The sequence below is a fragment of the Globicephala melas genome, chromosome 5, assembly GCF_963455315.2.
Source record: "Globicephala melas chromosome 5, mGloMel1.2, whole genome shotgun sequence".
NCBI lineage: Eukaryota > Metazoa > Chordata > Mammalia > Artiodactyla > Delphinidae > Globicephala > Globicephala melas.
Genome location: NC_083318.1, coordinates 114,327,697 through 114,346,876, shown reverse-complemented (window position 1 = coordinate 114,346,876; position 19,180 = coordinate 114,327,697). Strand labels below are relative to the sequence as shown.

The following is a 19,180-nucleotide window of genomic DNA, read 5'->3' as shown; positions in this document are numbered from 1 at the left end:
AAGAAAATTGAGGTGATATATGTAAAAAGCACTTTGAGCCTTAGGAGTTAATGGTGCTATTTCAGGAAGTTTCACTGCACTCATTGCCAGCCATGGTAAATATTGGATTCATTTATATACAAGTTTATAAGATTATAGATGATTATAGAATCTTACAGTTTTAAGACTCAGCCCATCATTAAGGTCTGGACTAGCTGGACCATCGCTGCATTTCATCAGATAAGTGCTTTTGTAAAATCTTGACATCCTTCCTGGCATTATTTTCTATTTTCCTTTGTAAAGTGTCAAATTTAAATAACTACCATTTGCTGGTTCCTTACAGTTTACAACAGGCTTTCCCATAAATGAATTCATTTCAGCTTATAATTCTCACTTTACAGAGGTAAAAACCGAGGCTAAGAAGGGTAAAAGAAAATCCACTGTTCACAACAAATACTGGCTGCAGACTGAACCAAAACGGGATGCCTTCTCCCCATACCATGGCACCCCTGCACAACAGACTGTGAGGGAAGTGAAGTCGGTCCATTCAAAATGGCTTTTCAATAAGGAATGTGGCCCTGAAGGTAGAGCAAGTGATGAGGACATACAAGTCCTAAAAGTGGTCCTAGCCTGACTCTTTGAACAGAGGGACCTGTCCAACTGTGATGTAGTGAAATAGTAAGAAATATATATTTGGTCTTTGTCCCCAATTCCTAGCACAGAGCTTCTAAAACCCTCAGAACTTCCTGAGGGATGGGATGATAAGAGTGTCTTTTGTTACATTATTTGGGTTTTGTCCCCAGTACCTGGCACAGAAGGGTTCAGAGAGCTTCCGGGTTGGTGAATGCACCCATATGCAGGGTGGGTGGCACACCCCAAACTCCATGGGACAGAAACTCCTGCACTTGGGACCGTTCTGGACCTTGCTCTATGTACCTCTTCACCTGACTGTTTATTTGTTTCCTTTATTATTAACCAGTAATAATAAATAAAGTGTTTCACTGGGTTCTGTGAACAGTGGTAGCAAATTATTGGACCTGAGGAGGGGGCTGTGGGAGCCCCCTGATTTGTAGCCAAGTCGGACAGAAGTGTGGGTAACCTGGAAACCACTATTTCTGATTGGCACCTGCAGTGAGAGGCAATCTTGGGAGACTGAGCCCTCCACCTGTGGGGTCTGCATTAACTCTGGGAAGTTAGTGTCAAAATGAATTAAATTGTAGAATACCCGGTTGGTATTTGCAGAGAATTGGAGAATCCCTTGGCATCGAAAACCCACACCTTTGGTGTTAGAAGTACTGTGAGAACAGAAACAGTTTTTCTTTACCAAGCATCCATTCAAAAATGCTTTCAAGTGGCTTCCATAGCCAGGCATTATTTTGAGCAGTGGGCTTTTAGCAGTGACCAAAACATAAAGTCTCTGCTATCTTGTAATGCTTTGCTCTAGTTAGGGAAGATGGATAATAAACAAATTAACTAGTGATTAAGATGTCACGTGATAAGTGCTAAAGAAGAACAATTAAGAATGGTAGGTGGGGAGAGAGTGATGGAATATATTATTCTTCTCCTCTAAAATGACATCTGACCAGAGACCTGATGAAAGTGAAGGAGGGAGCCATGTGGATATCCGGGGTGGGGAGAATCCAGGCTGAGCCAATGCCAAGTGTAAAGACTCAGGATGGTCCTCGGTGCTGCTGGACCATAGCACTGCATTTGTCCATTCCATTCACTCTGCCACATGACTGTTTCATGTCTTTGCCTTTCTCATCAAATCTCCAACACCTCCTTGCCTTTTCTTGTCCTCCACCCCTAACCTTGCTTGCCACTTCACTGAGAAAACAGAACCAGAGGAGAACTTAACAAGCTCCTATAACTACATCATCCAATTTACTTGCATCCCTGCCTATATCTCATGGCTTCCTTTCCGTGACTCTGGATGAACTATCTGTGCTTAGGAGGCCATACTCCCTTTACACACTAGAACTCATCCCTTTCTCCTACTCAAGGACATGGGTCCACGAGTTCTCCCCTCTTTTTTCTGTATCAAATTTTCCTTCTCTAACTGGATTAATCTATTGATACAAATATGCTAATAATTTTCCCAACTTAAAAAGGAATCCTCTCTCGGTCCTTCATTAACTTTGTTGCTCTCCCATTTTCTGCACACTTTACAGCAAAATGAACTCTTCTTTCTTCATTTATTCTTGAACCAACTTCAATAAGGCTTTCTCCTCCAAAACTCTGCTGAAATAGCTCTTGTTAAGGTCTCCAGTGGCTTCCATCTTGTTACAATCAATGGCCAATTGTTGGACTTCATTTTATCCGAATTATTACCAGCATTTGAAGTAGCTGACCATGATCCCCTTTTTGAAACACATTCTCTGCTAGGCTTCTAGGACATTAAAATCTCTTGGTGTTCTTCCTAAGCAAACTGGATATCCTTGGTCTTCTTTGCTGACCTCTTAATGTTAGAATGCCCCAAATTCAGTCCACTGATACCTCTCCTTCTTTATTCTCTTTTGGTGATCTCGTCCAGCCTAACTCAAAATCCATCTCTATGCTGAACTTTCCCAAATGTGTATCTGTAGAGATACACACACACAGAAAGTCCAGACCCTTTCTCCTGAATTCCAGACATATAGTCAACTGCTTACTTGACTTCTCTACTTAGATGTCTGAAAGTCATCTTAATCCAGACATGTCCAAGACTGAATTTGTTGGGAGCTCCATCAACTTGTTCGACCCTACAGCCTTCCCTATCTTAGTAAACGGCAATCCCATACTTCAAGTTGCACAGGCGTGGAGTCATCCTTGATTCTTATCTTTCCCTCATAATTTTCATTCAATCTCTCAGCTCTTTCAAGAAAATAAAGAACTACCTCCCACCAGATTTATTCAACCACGCTGGCCCAAGCTAATGGCATCCCTTGCACTAGCTTTCTAACTGGTCTTCCTGTCTCCACCATGATCCCCTTAACAATCTACTCTCAACCCAGCATCCAGAGTCACCCTTTTAAAGGGAATGTCAGAACATGCCATTCCCTTGATCAAAACTCTTTCAGTCGTTTCCTGTCTCTCTTGAATTACAATTCAAAATCCGTACAAAGGACTTTAAGGTCCTCTATCATTTGGCCTCTGCTATGTCTCTGACCTCATCTCCATCTACTCTCCCCTTGCTCACTCCATTCCAGCCACACTGGCCTCCTTGCTGCTCCTTAGGCACCAGGCACACTCTCAGGACCTTTGCACTTGTTGTTCCTTCCACCTGGAACATTCTACCACCAGAAAGCTCACTTTCTGGTGGTATCTCCTCTAGGCCTTTGCTCAAATATTGTTTCTCAGTCAGTCCAACCTCCCAACCCACTTCCCTTCCTTACTTTATTTTTTCTTTAGCACCCATCTTACACAATATATTTTTACTTATTTGTTGGTTGCTTCTTTCCACTAGTATATAACCTCCATTAGAGCAAAGATGTATCTGTTTTGCTCACTGCTATATCCTTGGCACCCCGGAAAGTGACTGGCATATTGGAAGAACTCAATACGTATTACTGAATGAGTGATAAATAAGTTAAAATAACTTTTTGGAGGACTTCCCTGGTGGTGCAGTGGTTGGGAGTCTGCCTGCTAATGCAGGGGACACGGGTTCGAGCCCTGGTCTGGGAGGATCCCACATGCCGCGGAGCGACTGGGCCCGTGCGCCACAACTACTGAGCCTGCGCGTCTGGAGCCTGTGCTCCGCAACAAGAGAGGCCGCGACAGTGAGAGGCCCGCGCACCGCGATGGAGAGTGGCCCCCGCTCGCCACAACTAGAGAAAGCCCTCGCACAGAAACGAAGACCCAACACAGCAAAAAAATAAATTAAATAAATTAAAAAAGAAGGCTCAACATTAAAATAATAACAACTTTTTGGAGGAACTGTGCCATAAAAGAGTGCACAGAAACGGACTACAGGTAGGATAAGGTGAAATTTAATTTTTAAGATGTGTAATATTACAGAATGCTTACACGCTGACAGCAATGACCCAGCAGAGAGAGAAAATTTAATGACATAGGAGAAAGAGGGAAATGTGTGTGGCTCCTATTGTTAAGTAGGCAATGAGGGATGGCACAACTGGAGGGACTGGCCTTAGATGGGAGCAAAGATAGTTTATCTACGGAAGGAGGAGAGGTGAAAAATATAGACGCAAGTAGGCGGGATTTTGTAAATTTCTCTGATTGCTTCTGACTTCCTCATCATCTAGTTTCCTTTCTGCATCAGTTAAGATGAAAAAAAGAGAAGAGGCACTGGAGATTTGAGAAGCAAGGAGAAGGTGTGAAATGATTCTCTAGAGATTGGGGATGTGCATCAGTTCAGGGAAGGGAGTAGGACTGCCAGGCTCATTTACAATTAGTTGTCATGGATTTCGAATGAGATCAGTCAGCATGAGAGTGGGTGCCCCCGCGTGTTCAGGTACAAATACAGAAAGGTGTAGAGTTGGATTTAAGCAGGCCTGGCACTTGCCAGACAAATAGGAAGCAGTAAGAAATGAGCAAGGTTGTTGACGGTGTATGTAATAAAGTAATTACAGTGATGGACCATGAGATCTAGGCTAGGTCAGATGGAATCTGAGGGTAAGAGGGTGAAGGTAGGGTGGATTAGTTAGAAGCATTGAAGGTGATAAGGTAAATAAATGAGCCCTCCTGGCAAGTTTGCAGAATTCTTAATCTGGGGAGTAAGTCACAAAGATAGCAGCTGCTAGTAGGAGAAGACATTTGAAAATAGGATTATGGAAGGATGCTATCATTGGCAGTAATAAGTCAAAGGTCTGACTGCAGGGGTGACTGGCTGAGATGAGGGGGAAGGCAATCTCACTGGTGAAAGGGGTCAAGAATTTAGAGGCCAGGGTATTGGGAAGGTCAACTATGTGAATACTGAAAACACCAAGAATCAATCCAAGTGTATTGTGAAAAAGAAGACAATGGAAAGGTACTAACATTTTTCTGGACTCTTAGAGCGTGACCTGGTGTTCCACTGACAATTACAACAAAGAGCGGCAGCAGGTAATATAGGTGTGCTGGCATAACCTTTAAAGGTAATAGGAGGATTTTATGGAGCAGGCATGGGAAGTGATCTGGGATTGGTAAAGAGGAACAAGAAAGACACCTTCTCCCATTTCAAGGCTCAGTGATATGAAAGATGCCAACAGCAAAAACATGAATAAGAAGACAGGTTTCAGTTGGAGCAAGATGGTAAAGGGAACATTCTGAGAAGATGTTAAGAATACAGGGAACTGAGACTCCATCAGCAAAAATGGCTTTTACTAGCTACTGTGCCTGACTATCCAGAAATTTACACTTTCAAGATATGATTTAAAAAAAAAGACAATTCAATTTTCAGGGGTTGTATTAGCTTTTTTGACTTCTGTAATGAAATATCATAAACTGAGTGGCTTAAAACAACAGAAACATATTGTTTCACAGTTGTGGAAACTGTAAGTCTGAAATCAAGCAAGGCCATGCTCCCTCTGAAATCTCTAGAGGAGAATCCATCCTTGTCTCTTCTAGCTTCTGACGTTTGCCGGCAACCGCTGGTGTCCCTTGGCCTGAGACCCGTCTCTCTAATCTCTTCCTCCGTCGTGATGTGGCATTCTCCCTGTGGTTCTCTGACTCCTATTCTTTACGGACAGCAGTCATATTGGATTAAGGACCCACCCTGTACCACTATGACTTCATCTTAACTAATTACATCTGCAACACCCCTATTTTCCAATAAGGTCACATTCGGATGTACTAGGGATTAGAACTTCAACCTATCTTTTGGAGAATCACAATTTAAGCCACAACAGGACGGTGTTGATGAAAAACACTACATCTTTAATGATATGTGTTCATATTTTAAGTCGCTCAGGCTTTTCTCTCCTGCTAAGTGAAGCCTGGTCACCCAAGTGTTTAAGCAATTCCCATTGTTCGTAAAATGCACAGGCAAAAAGTATTATATACTGTACATGCGATTTCAAGTCACGTAACACAGAAGTAACTATTGATGTCGTGTGACGGTGCCATTGAACCTAGTGGGACAGCCCAGTTGGCTCAAAAGGGAAGCATTAAACTTTTAAGTTGAGGGTCTTGGGGTTTCTTTCACTATTCCTGTAGCTCGATGATTTAAAAAGGTTGAACCAACTAAAGCTCACAAGTCTAGGGTCTAAGAGGGGAGGCAAGCTTGCATGATGCCATTAATATTAACCAGCTGGGAATGTCTTGTTACGGCATGGAGATGGGAAGAGAGGGAGAAAAGTAAGCATCTGGTTCTTTTAGTCACAGCTGAAACAGTGTCTCAGGGATTCCAGACTCTGAGATACTCAAAAGTGCTACCTATGGGCTTCCCTGGTGGCGCAGTGGTTGAGAGTCCGCCTGCCGATGCAGGGTACACGGGTTCGTGACCCGGTCCAGGAATATCCCACATGTCGCGGAGCAGCTGAGCCCGTGAGCCATGGCCACTGAGCCTGCGTGTCCGGAGCCTGTGCCCCGCGGCAGGAGAGGCCACAGCAGTGAGAGGCCCGCGTACCGCAAAAAAAAAAAAAAAAAAAAAAGTGCTACCTAGGTCTTAGCCCCCTAGCTGTGGCTGTGACTTCTCTCGTGATCTTCTTCAAAGAGTCCCCTGAGTAGGAGATGCTACTCTTCTGCAATGGAGAAAATCTAGGCTACGTAGCCATTTATTGGACACTTTCTATATGGCCAGCTCTATGCTACTTCTCTGACTCACTGCCAGGGCGGACCCCAGGCTGGCCTGCATCCTGTGCCCACTGAGTGCTGCTCCTGGGAAATTACGATCCCAAGGCTTGGAAAAAACACTGAGGGATGATCCCAGGTCCTCACATCTAGTGAACAGGTGAGCAGGTAGGTACATACCAACCAAGTCGTTTTTTCCCAAAGAGACGTTCACTTCAGTTTCAATTTGACTCACTGCAAATTCTAACTTGCTGAGTCTAAATTAATGAGGTTTGTGATGCTGTGGGAAGTGATCTGATTTGACTCTCCTTACCTTGTCAGGATGGAGCTAGCATTTCAGAAGGGATGGTAAGGCTGAGGGTTATTACTGGAAGGAAATGTCTTTCATGAAAGATGCAAAATCCAACTGTTTAGTAGGGCATCTCTCCCTCTCCACTTCCTACACAGCTTGTAAGAAATGAAGTCCCACATTCTATTACTCTAATTGAATTTCAACTTGGGTAATTACCCTATAATTAAATAAATTTGCCCCATAGTTTTAATTCACTGACAAATAGTGCTAGTCAAACAGCTACATTTCACTCCCAGAAATGCATCCCTACTCTATTTCAGTGATGAGTGGAGTGATTTATACTTGGGAGATGTGTGTATGAAGAATGCACAGTTCATAAAATATTTTAGGTATCATTCATGGTTACATATGCTTTTCTCAGCATGAGATAACATTAATTTCTATTATAATCTCTCATCTAATTTCTCATATGCTTAGTGCCAAAAGAAATAAGACAGCTAATTAGCATTTCTTATTTTCAGAACAATTTTTGCTTGGTTTGCCAGTAGCTTGTACTTTTCCTTTCTAAAGCACATTTCATTATCCCTGGGAGACAGGCTGGGGTAGGTGTTATTGTTTCCCATTTTACAGATGAAAACACCGAGGCAGTATTCCCCAAAGTGAGGAAGGCAGTTCCTATCAGTACCAGCACAGGAAACTAAGCTTTGTCTGGTCCCCTGGACCAAGGCTCTTTCAATCAAACCCTTGCTCACTAGCAATCACTTCCGTCTCACTAGTGAGAAAATAAAGTGTAGCACATTTTTGACCTACGTCACAGGTCATTAATTTGTAATAATTAATGATTTAGCCAGGAGTCAGAGGCCCAAGAACTGGGTCCTGTTGCTCTCCTTGGGCCGTGAGACTACAGAGATTCTTTGTGTCTCCATGTTATGACTTGGTACAGCTCAACTGGAAGAACAGTTCAAAATATGATGCAAGATTCAAATTTCAATTTATTTCTAAAGACCTTTCTTAAAGGGTTGTAGATGGCTTTTAATAAAGAATATTAAAAACAACATCAAAATACTCACAAAAAGCAGCAGTAGCAGGGGTGTTACAACGATGCCCTGAAAGAAATGAAAGAGATGATGATCATTTATCAGCCTGGAAAACAGGACACTTTCTTTGCCATTTTAAACTCTGATGCATGGACATGCTTACCCTTCTCATTTCTGTTTAATAAAATCTAGGAGATAAAGAAGAGGGAGCCCCACTCTTGGCTCTCCCGACCATAATGCCTTAGCATCTCTAGTATAATTATTCATATCTGGCATCATTTAAAGTACAACCACCAATCTTCCTTAAACTCGTCTTGCCTTTTTTAAGCTTAAGTTTCCTTCCACGTTGCATATGCATCACTTGGGTGGAAGCTGGCAAGATTTCTCACTCCAAGGCTTTCAACTCTAACTTGGATAAAGTGCCCCTTTTCAAGAGAAGACAGGTGGTTTAGTCCCAGTTGGGGTCCTCTCCTGAGCAAAGACCACGTCAGTTGTGATGAATGGGATGTCATGATTTTGTAATGTGAACTGATCTCCCCTAGGAAATGAGTTGGGATCTCAAAACTCATTTCACTTGATTGGACTCCATGTCTCCATGGTGGAAGGCAAGTCTTTCATCTAATTCAGCCACCCAGGACCACCTCAGTCCCTCTGCCTCCAGAGGCAGGAAGGAGCAAAAGATTTGTTTTCTTCGATGACAGGGAACAGTTTGAGGCTGTTGTTGATGAGGCAGGATACAAGCTTTTAGGATTCTTGAAGGTAAATCTTTAAAACTAGGTGTTTGAGTTGGGAGTTAACATGACAGGTCTCGGTTTTACAGTAGCAGCTGATGATTTGCCCCCTTAGTTGTTCCTTTATCTCTCAACACTTTATTATGATTTATACAAGAAAAAGCAGTTCATATTTTTATTAATGAATTCTACTTGGAACTTTAAAATTCCAAAGAGTCTGTGTGTGTGTGTGTGTGTGTGTGTGTGTGTGTGTGAGAGAGAGAGAGAGAGAGACAGAGAGAGAGAGACAGAGACAGAGACAGAGACAGAGACAGAGATAGACAGACAGAGAGAGACTATACTGTGCCCAGGATCGAGGTCTGGGACCACTTCATTACTTTCGGGAAAAAGTCCTTTTGGTATTAATATATGGAAGCCCTTTTATCATTACAGTAACTAAATTCTTTTGGATGTGGCCCAAAGGGAATGGCTTGCCTTATATGAATATTGCTACCATAACTTTTTTAGGCATATACACATGTGAATATCCACACACAGACTTGTTTTATTGTTAAATAATAGAATAAATGCTTCTTTATTGTGCAAACTTTCACAGCTAGGTGGCAATAAGGAATACCACCTTTTTATTCAAGTGTTATATTTTAAAATCTACTTATTAAAACACGTATTGTGGTTTATCAGCTCCACTGGTGCCTCTGAAGCAAGGTCTCATCAGCACCATTTAGAAGAGCTCAATGTGCAAAATAACTTTTAAGAGTTACTGTCCTTCAATAACATGGAATCTATTCAGACTCTGGGAGGAATTCCGAACTTTGTGAGGTCACGTCGAATCTGGCTGTTTCAGTCTAGGTGGGAGCCATCTGATTTCAAGTCAATTTGTTTAAATGTCTATTGAATATCCACTTACATGCCAGGCATGGTTCCAAATAATTAGAAGAATTAATGAAAAGTGATCCGGTAGAAAGGGTGTTAGGATATTGCAGGAAGAAGGAAGGGCATTTGCAAAGCTATGAAGTTGAGCAGGGAGGGAAAAAAAGTATCAAGTGGAGGATTCAGATACCAGATCATCAAAGGTCTTGGAGGCCAGGAGAGGGAGCTTGGAGCTGATCCTTCCAACAATGTCAAATTATTGTGTGGGCCAAAAGTTCATTTGGTTTTTTTTGTAAGATGGCTCTAGTAGCACTTAGTTGTCTTTAACTTCATTTGAAACAATTTTGTTAGATTGTATTGTGACAGCTGTCATATCAGCGTGCATTTTAAAAAAGACTTATCTAAATTGGTGAATTTTTGTGTAGCCATTTTAATATTGAAGACGGAAGAAAAAAGCAACATTTTCTTCATATTACGCTTTATTATTTCAAGAAAGGTAAAAACACAACTGAAACACAAAGAAAGATTTGTGCAGTGTATGGAGAAAGTGCTGTGACTGATTGAACGTGTCAAAAGTGGTTTGCGAAGTTTCGTGCTGAAGACTTCATGCTGGACGATCCTCCACAGTTGGGTAGACCACTTGAAGTTGATAGCGATCAAATCAAAACAATAACTGAGAACAATCAATGTTATACCACGTGGGAGATAGCCGACATACTCAAAATATCCAAATCAAGTGTTGAAAATCATTTGCACCAGCTTGGTTATGTTCATTGCTTTGATGTCTGGGTTCCACGTAAGTAAAGCAAAAAAAAACCTTCTTGACCATATTTCCGCATGTAATTCTCTACTAAAACATAATGAAAACGTTCTATTTTTAAAACAAATTGTGACAGGCCATGAAAAGTGGATACTGTACAATAATGTGGAACGGAAGAGATCATGGGGCAAGCAAAAGGAACAACCACCAACCACACCAAAGGCTGGTATTCATCCAAAGAAGGTGATTTGTGTATATGGTGGGACTGGAAGGTAGTCCTCTATTATGAACTCCTTTCAGAAAACCAAACAATTAATTCCACCAAGTACTGCTCCCAGTTAGAACAACTGAAAGCAACACTCCACAAAAGGCATCCAGAATTAGTCAACAGAAAACGCATAATCCTCCATCAGGATAACGCAAGACCGCATGTTTCTTTGATGACCAGGCAAAAACTACTACAGCTTGGCTGGGAAGTTCTGACTCATCCGCCGTGTTCACCAGACATTGGACCTTCGGATTTCCATTGATTTCGGTCTTTACAAAATTCTCTTAATGGAAGAAATTTCAATTCCCTGGGAGACTGTAAAAGGCACCTGGAACAGTTCTTTGCTCAAAAAGATAAAAAGTTTGGGGCAGACGGAATTATGAAGTTGCCTGAAAAATGGCAGAAGGTAGTGGAACAAAAGGGTGAATATGTTGTTCAATAAAGTTCTTGGTGAAAATGAAAAACGTGTCTTTTATTTTTACTTAAAAAACCGAAGGCACTTTTTGGCCAACCCAATGTTAAAGGGGGGGTATAATGAGTTAGTAAAATAATTTAGTAAATGGAAAATGAATTTGACTTTGCTTCTAACCTAGCCACTTTTACCCTTGTTATCTATCAGTTCATCTAAATTCAGATAAAAGAAAACAGAAACTTATATTAATGTTAATTATGGAATTTCAATAGCACTAATAACACTTCTGAGAAACAGTATGATATCTGTGATAGGATAAGAATTTTCCCCCAGGAAGAAGGTTGAGCATTGTCACCACTCTGGGAACATCTGTCTTGTATTAGAGGGGTCGAACCCACACTGGTATCATATAACACATGGGCACCCATATTCTTCCTGGTGCCCGTTTCATTTTCCTTTGCAATAGTGGAATAGTAACAGTATTAGTAATAATACCAGTACTACTAATGGTATTTTGCTTCAGTACTTTTATGTACATTTAAAAATTTGACCTTCCTCTACTGAAATAGTTGGTTTCCATAATATCCCCACTTTATGGATGATGAAACAGGTTCAGAAAAGCCAAGCAACCAGCCCAAAATCACACAGGAAATAAATGTCAAAGCTTGGACTAGAGCCTGCTTTGTCCAGCTCCAAATCCTGAACTGACTCCAGTGCAGCACTGGTCTCTGGGTAGCAGATTAACAACCAGTACAGTTTCCTACAGAGTTCTGCTAAGGACATATATGTCATGATTAGTTGCTATATGACCTTGGCTTCCAGCTGATCACCAATTCTTAGAGATGCTCTCGTTCTGGAAGGGAGAGCACTATTATCTCCAGATTTTCCTGCTTGAATATTTCAAGTGTATGGTCACCAACACACAACAGTTCTTACAAGGACTTACGACATTTGTTGCTAAGACATTAAGTTTCCTAGTGAATAGGATGTATCTTCTAATTCTAGATTCACAATTCCTCATTATTTTCTCAAGAATGGCTGTTCAAGTTCATTAACTAAGAATGAATTGTTGCACAAAGCTGAAAGTTGCTTTTCAATTGTATTAGGAAATGAGTCAGCCATGGTGCCGTTAATCCTGACAAGAGCACCATAATTAAGTTTTGGTGAAGTTGTTCTAATTATTATAAAATAATAATAGCTAATATTTATGGAGTACTTGTATTAGATGACGCGCTAAGGACTTTCTGTGTGTTATCTTACGTAATCCTTACAACACTATACAGTGGGTACTGATATTATCCCCATCTATTAGGGAAGGAAACTGAGTCTCAGAGACACTGAGTGACAGGAAAAGGCAATGTGAGGAATTCAATCTCTATCTCCCTGACTCCAGAGCCTGTGATCCTGAATTGTGTAAACAAAATCTTTGCAATCTTACACTATTTCCCCAGGTTTATACTTTAAGAGTAAACCTAAGAGGAGCTTCAAACTCAGTATGTCTTTTTGATGACATGAAACAAATTGAGATATAAGCCTTTGTGTGACATGGCTGATACAGTTTTTTAAAGTCGCATTTTTGCAAATATCCATGGCAAATATCAATGGTAAAAAGGGTAAACTAAAAAGCTAAACTGTAACTGCAATAGTCACTGGAAGCTGGAAAATCAAATAAACACGCTATTTGCTCTTGAATATATCTGATTCCTTCTCCTTTCTCTTTCCCAAGTAAATTCTATACAGATGGTTAAAAACAAACAAGTGGTAGATGGGCACTTCTAGCAAAAGATGTTACCCAACTCCTTGCAGATTCAAGGTCAAGCATAGTTTTAGCATCCTTGCAATTGAGATGATGTGTTAAGCTTTCTTTTTGCAACACCTGAAGAAGTTAAGTCACAAAGCGTCTGACTTTGATTATCTCTTAAAAACCTTTAGAAAATCCATTTACACCGCTGATGTGAACGACCAGGTGAATATATTTCAATGACTTTAGTGGAAAGGAAAAAAAAGTGTCACACCTGAGACACTGAGATTTAGTCACATTAAAATACAAACCAGCATCACCCTCCCCAAATAACAACAAAATCAACAACAAAACTGTGAATGCGCTTCTCTCGGGAGTAGAGCTTGTAAAAAAGGTAAAACTGAAGTAAATTATCAATTTTTAAAAGGAGAAAAAATTATCAAAAGGCTTTGCTGCAATAACTATTGTGATCACACAGCTACTAAAACTAACATAAGGCTTCTGTCTCCAGGATATTAAATGTTGAGCCTTGGAAATGGTGCTTCTTATTTTTTAATTAAACAGCAATAACTCAATTTTCACAAAATAACAGAATCTCAGTTTTCTAAAGGATCTTAGTTGAGGCTGGTCCAGTCCTCATCTGAAACGTGACCCTCCTCTGTCTCCCTCACTTGCTCCTGATGTGAGGCTGTGATGGCCACGCCTTTGCCAGAGAACTTGCAGACAGACACCTGTTCCTGCTCTCAAGGCACACACTGCCCGGCTGACGTTCTTTCACGGTGAGAAGCTCTTTCTCAATCTGAGCCCAAACCACTTCCACTGATGCCCTGTCTTCCCCTTGCAGCAACTTAAGGCACATCTCACCCCTCCTTTCTTTCTTTCTTTTTTTTTTTTTTTTACGATAGGTGGGTCTCTCACTGTCGTGGCCTCTCCCGTTGCGGAGCACAGGCTCCAGGCTCACAGGCCCAGCGGCCATGGCTCACGGGCCTAGCCGCTCTGCGGCATGTGGGATCTTCCTGGACTGGGGCACGAACCCGTGTCCCCTGCATCGGCAGGCGGACTCTCAACCACTGCGCCACCAGGGAAGCCCTCACCCCTCCTTTCTTGTGATGGCCTTTTAGCTGCTGCTTTTGGATGGTGTACATAAAATCTCTGCACTCTTAAACTATTTCCTCAGGCCTGTAGTTTAAGAGTAATGCTGCAGTGAGCATTTGGGTCCCCATACTAAGTCTTGTCCAGGCTAAAAGTCCTCAGGCCCTCCCACTGTTCCTCCTGGCGGGGAAGGGCGGTTCTGAGCCTTCTTTTATTTATTTAATTTTATTATTATTTTTTTTTGTGGTACACGGGCCTCTCACTGTTGTGGCGTCTCCCGTTGCGGAGCACAGGCTCCGGATGCGCAGGCTCAGTGGCCATGGCTCACGGGCCCAGCCGCTCTGCGGCATGTGGGATCCTCCCGGACCAGGGCACGAACCCACGTCCCCTGCATCGGCAGGCGGACTCTCAACAACTGCGCCACTAGGGAAGTCCCGAGCCTTCCTTTAGACATCATCTTATCCAGACGAATTTAAGAGTCCACAGCACTTGCTTAATAAAAATTGACCAAAACTTGGAAATAAGGCCAAATGAGCACCGCATGTCCTTTCAAAGTCACCCTGGAGATTTGTCTAACGGGCCAATCCAAGGATTACTTACTTAATTTCCTAGAGGGATATACCTTTGTTTGACTTCTACTTACTAGTGATTAGGGCCCAGACTATCAAATTACATGTTCACTTACAAAGCTTTGTCCAGTAGAGAAGGAAAGAATTTCTATCTAGTAGAAGAACAATCACAAAGGTTATGGTTTTATTACCCTGCAGAAATTAGCTGGTTCCGTCTCTAACTCAGCAAACTTATTTCGGTATGTTTTTCTGATGGACCAAATAACCCCTATTTCTATCATTCCTTGAAACCATCTTTACCATCCTGCCGGCTCCCTCATTATTCAGTTAAATAAATATTTGACAGGCGTCCATTCTATATTTATAAAAAAGTCATATTTTCAACTTTTGAAGATTATGCTTTGACAACTCCTTTACTCTGAACCTCGCATTTATGTTAATGCAAAGATCACTTTTATTTTTATTTTTTTAAGATTAATACTAACTTAAACTCGCAGGTTGTCTTAATATTTTGTTCTGTGGTCAGTATGTAGTGACATCTTAAAAAGTAGTAGTAAAGTTTAATCTTCAAGAATGAAATTGTATCAAACCAATATGTAATGAGTGACATTGGCCAACACATCCTAAGCAATAAATTTAAAAGGGGTGGTATGGAGAATTTTGGAGACACCTAAATTAAATAAAATGGTCAGGTTATATGGCCTCAGGGAATATGACCTTATAAATATGGCTCTCAAAATATGTAGTTGAGGAAATTTTATAGAGGAAAGAAAAATGCATTAGGAATCTAGGGAAGGGCAGTTGGAAAGAAAGTGGTGGTTGACTGGTAGGTGAGGGCCTCTTCCCTCCCCTCTGCCTATATTTTCCTCTTTAAAACTGGGCCTTCACAGAGTCAGTACCTTAAAATGCCCAGCTAAGCATTTCTCAGTATGTTCATAGCTCTGTCGGGACGGGTATATCTTAGCAGCTGATATGAGCATTCTGGCTTGTTCACCAGGCACAGTGCACTGTAGTAAAGTCAGATGCATCAGACTATTTGAGCTTGATAACACCAGCCACTGAAAACATCCACTTAATTCTCTCTAGTCGGAGTCCATGCTTGCCAAGAAAACACTGAATAATAATTTTGTTTTCCACATAGTATTTCTGATAGGAAGAGAAGACCCTGACTAGTTGACACCAGTCTCCTAGAGCACAACCACATTGGGGGGTGCTCATGATAGTTGAGTTTCTGGACCCGCAAAGCTAAGGGTCTATTCCTGGATTCTGGTGACCCCATAAAGCAATGTCACCCTGTGAGGCCTCGCAGCAATAGCAGTTGGCTTGTCTCAATGGCATACATTTCATTAAACAGACATTTATTGAGTGTCAACTGTGTACAGACATGATGGGTGCTGAGGGAGAAAAGATTCCAAGTCACCTAAACACATAAAACTTTATAGTCATTTTAAAGTGGACTCTTACCTAAAACTCCAGAAAATAGTTTCTGTGAAGTCCTTGGGGTTGTCTTTAAAGACTGTCTTGGAAAATCTTTGTTCTTTCTTTTCTGTTTTTCTTCTCCTACAACCACTGTTAAGCACTGCTTACCCTCACTAATATACTTAGAGTGATTTTTGATTTTTCAAGCCAAGTCTCTGATATGCACATATTTGATCTTTCATTGATGGTCCATGCCCATAAGGAGTTCCCATTATAGAAAGCAGTTCTACCTTGTCCTTCTAACTTCAATGCTTCTGTTAAGAAATGCCTCTACCATCTTATTCTCAAAAGACTGGGACTGGGCTTCCCTGGTGGTGCAGTGGTTGAGAGTCCGCCTGCCGATGCAGGGGACACGGGCTCGTGTCCCGGTCTGGGAAGATCTCACATGCCGTGGAGCGGCTGGGCCCGCGAGCCATGGCCGCTGAGCCTGCGCGTCTGGAGCCTGTGCTCCGCAGCGGGAGAGGCCACAACAGTAAGAGGCCCGCGTACCGCAAAAAAAAAAAAAGATTGACACTTTTTTTTCAAACCAAAATTAAGATATATATATATATGTATATATATATATATATACACATTTATATGTGTGTGTGTGTGTGTATATATATATATATATATATATATATATATCACCACTCTGGCTATAGTTTAGAGAAGAAATTAAAGTGGTGAAAAATTAAAGGGAGGGAGACTAACTAGGAGGTTGTTCAGTAATCCAGGCAGGAGCTGATTTGGGCTAAGGAGATAGAACCTTAGAGATCAAATTAGAGAGACAACACATTCAAGAAATATTTGAAATGTACACTGGTAGATTAACTAAATATTGGGGGAGTGGTGATAAAAAGAAAGGAAGGATAGTGTCTTAATCTTCTGAGTTAAGGGATTTTTAACCAAATAGGTAGATTATAGATCAAATTACTGAGCCAGGAAAGCACTGGGATGTATAGGTTAATTTTTTCTTGGGGAAGATGATGAGTTTGAGGTGTCTACAAGGCATCCAGTTACCCAACTTAGGCGCAGAGTACTCTGGACAGTGGCTACAGATGAGTGAGTCCTTAGGGACTTAGGACTTAGGCGCAGAGTACTTAGGCGCCTAAGTATGGGACTTAGGCGCAGAGTACTCTGGACAGTGGCTACAGATGAGTGAGTCCTCAGCATTTGGTTGGTGGTTTACTGTTACAGAGAAGATAAGCAGTTTAGGAATATAGAACATATATTAGAATTCCAAGGATGCCTAGAAGAATACAGTTTCAATGGGATGACTAGAATGAAAGTTAAACTGGAGTAGATTAAGGACTGAGAAGGAAGAGGAGAAAGAAAAACAGAGTTTGGACAATTCTTTCAAGAAATCTGACTGTAGAGAAGAGGAAAGAAATAGAGCTGAAACTCAAAGGGGAATAAAGATGAGGGAAAGGAAGCTTGCTGTTTGCTTTGTTTTGGAAAGGAGAAACTTAAGAATTTTCAAAAGTCATAAAAAGGGGGGTGGGGGATGGAGATTTAGTAAAGAAAAGGGGTTATACTTACTACACCTAAGGAAGCAGCAGGGAGAGTTCCAGTGCACAGCTGGAGGGCTTAACTTTGGAAAAGAGGTAGGGCCGACACCTCTTCATTGTAAAAGGAGAATAAAGGATAGATTAGGTACAGATGAAGATAGACTTGTATGCTTGATGTTAGAAAGTTGAAGGGACTTTCATTTAAAGCTTCTTTTTCCTATATTAAGTAGAAGGTGAAGAGTTTTACTAAAATGAGGTGAAGACAGGTTCAGAGAAAGGGGAAAGTCAGTGATTGCAAACCTGGGCTGTGACTCATGGGAGGGGGTATCTAAAACTGTGAAGGGGCTGAGATTTTACCAGACTTGAAGATCACAAGTTAGCCTGCCAGAGCTTCATGGATGCTGGAAGCAGACACAAGATGCCCGGGTCAGAGCCAAAGGACTGTGTCACTCACACACATTAGAGTGAGTAACCTAGCATGACGTTAGCATCAGTTCCCCTTGCCCCCAAGTCAAGGGGGTGGTACAGATGGGCTTGGGTGGATGCCTGCATCTATAGTGGGTTACATTACAGGAAAGGAATACTGAGTTTAGGAAACCCAAATCTTTTTTTTTTTTTTTTTTTTTTTTGGTACGCGGGCCTCTCATTGCTGCGGCCTCTCCCGTTGCGGAGCACAGGCTCCGGATGCACAGGCTCAGCGGTCATGGCTCACGGGCCCAGCCGCTCTGCGGCATGTGGGATCTTCCCGGACTGGGGCACGAACCCGTGTCCCCTGCATCGGCAGGCGGACTCTCAACCACTGCGCCACCAGGGAAGCCCCCAAATCTTTTTTAATGCGCAGTAAGCAAACTTGCCAGTTGTCCCAGAGGGAGATACTATTTGTATCTTTCAAGGCAGTTCACTATACAAACATCCTTGAAAAGAGAGTTGGGTAACAAAGAGCAGTCAGGGCACAAGATGGATAGAAATGTAGGAGACACGTGGAGAACTGTCTTCCAACAGAGGAAATGTCCAGCAGACCAATCTAGTTGATACTGGACACCTAAACATTTGAGCTATTGAGCTCATTATTGCTCCCTTCAAATATCATCACTGAGCCAATGTCCTTATACAAGGAAATGATCATTAGATAATCATTTTTTTAATTGGGGTATAGTTGTCTTACAATGTTGTGTTAGTTTCTACTGTACTGTAAGTGGAGTTCCCTGTGCTATACAGCGAGTTCTCATTAGTTATCTATTTTATATAGTGTATATATGTCAATCCCAATCTCCCAGTTCATCCCTAGATAATCATTTTTAAATGATCAGAAAAACTTCTCTCCAAGATAACACTGATCCTTTAACAGTCCTTGGGCACTATGACTCAAATAAGAGTCGAACCAACTGAACTGACTTCCAACTCATAATTCACTCTCTTGATTTTTCTAAATGGGGAAATTTTAAATCTTTTTGAAATCTACATTCTCGCCAGACTGAACTGTGGTCTGTAGACCAGCAGCACTCACCTCACCAGGAAGCTTGTCAGGAATTGCTGAATCTCAGACCCCACCCCAGATCTACTGTACCACTATCTGCATTTTAAACAAGATTTCCAGATAATCTGTCGACACATTAAAATTCAAAAAGAACTGATTTAGGCTCTAGAGCAGGTGTAGGCAAACCTTTTCTGTATACGGTCAGATAATAATTATTTCAGGCTCTGCTGGCGATACAGACTCTTGTTAAAATTACTCAACTCTGCTATTGTAGC

General features: G+C 41.5%; 1 protein-coding gene across 2 annotated transcripts in view; it reads right to left on the bottom strand.

Moving 5' to 3' along the window:
• The window catches only part of SLC10A7 (solute carrier family 10 member 7), a 253,234-nt gene that overhangs the window by 71,818 nt on the left and 162,236 nt on the right, over window positions 1–19,180 (bottom strand). For both annotated transcript variants that reach the window (XM_030878159.3, XM_030878160.3), the window contains one exon: window positions 8,050–8,085. In XM_030878159.3, the coding sequence (XP_030734019.1) occupies window positions 8,050–8,085 (36 nt within the window). The remainder of the gene's footprint in view (window positions 1–8,049; window positions 8,086–19,180) is intronic.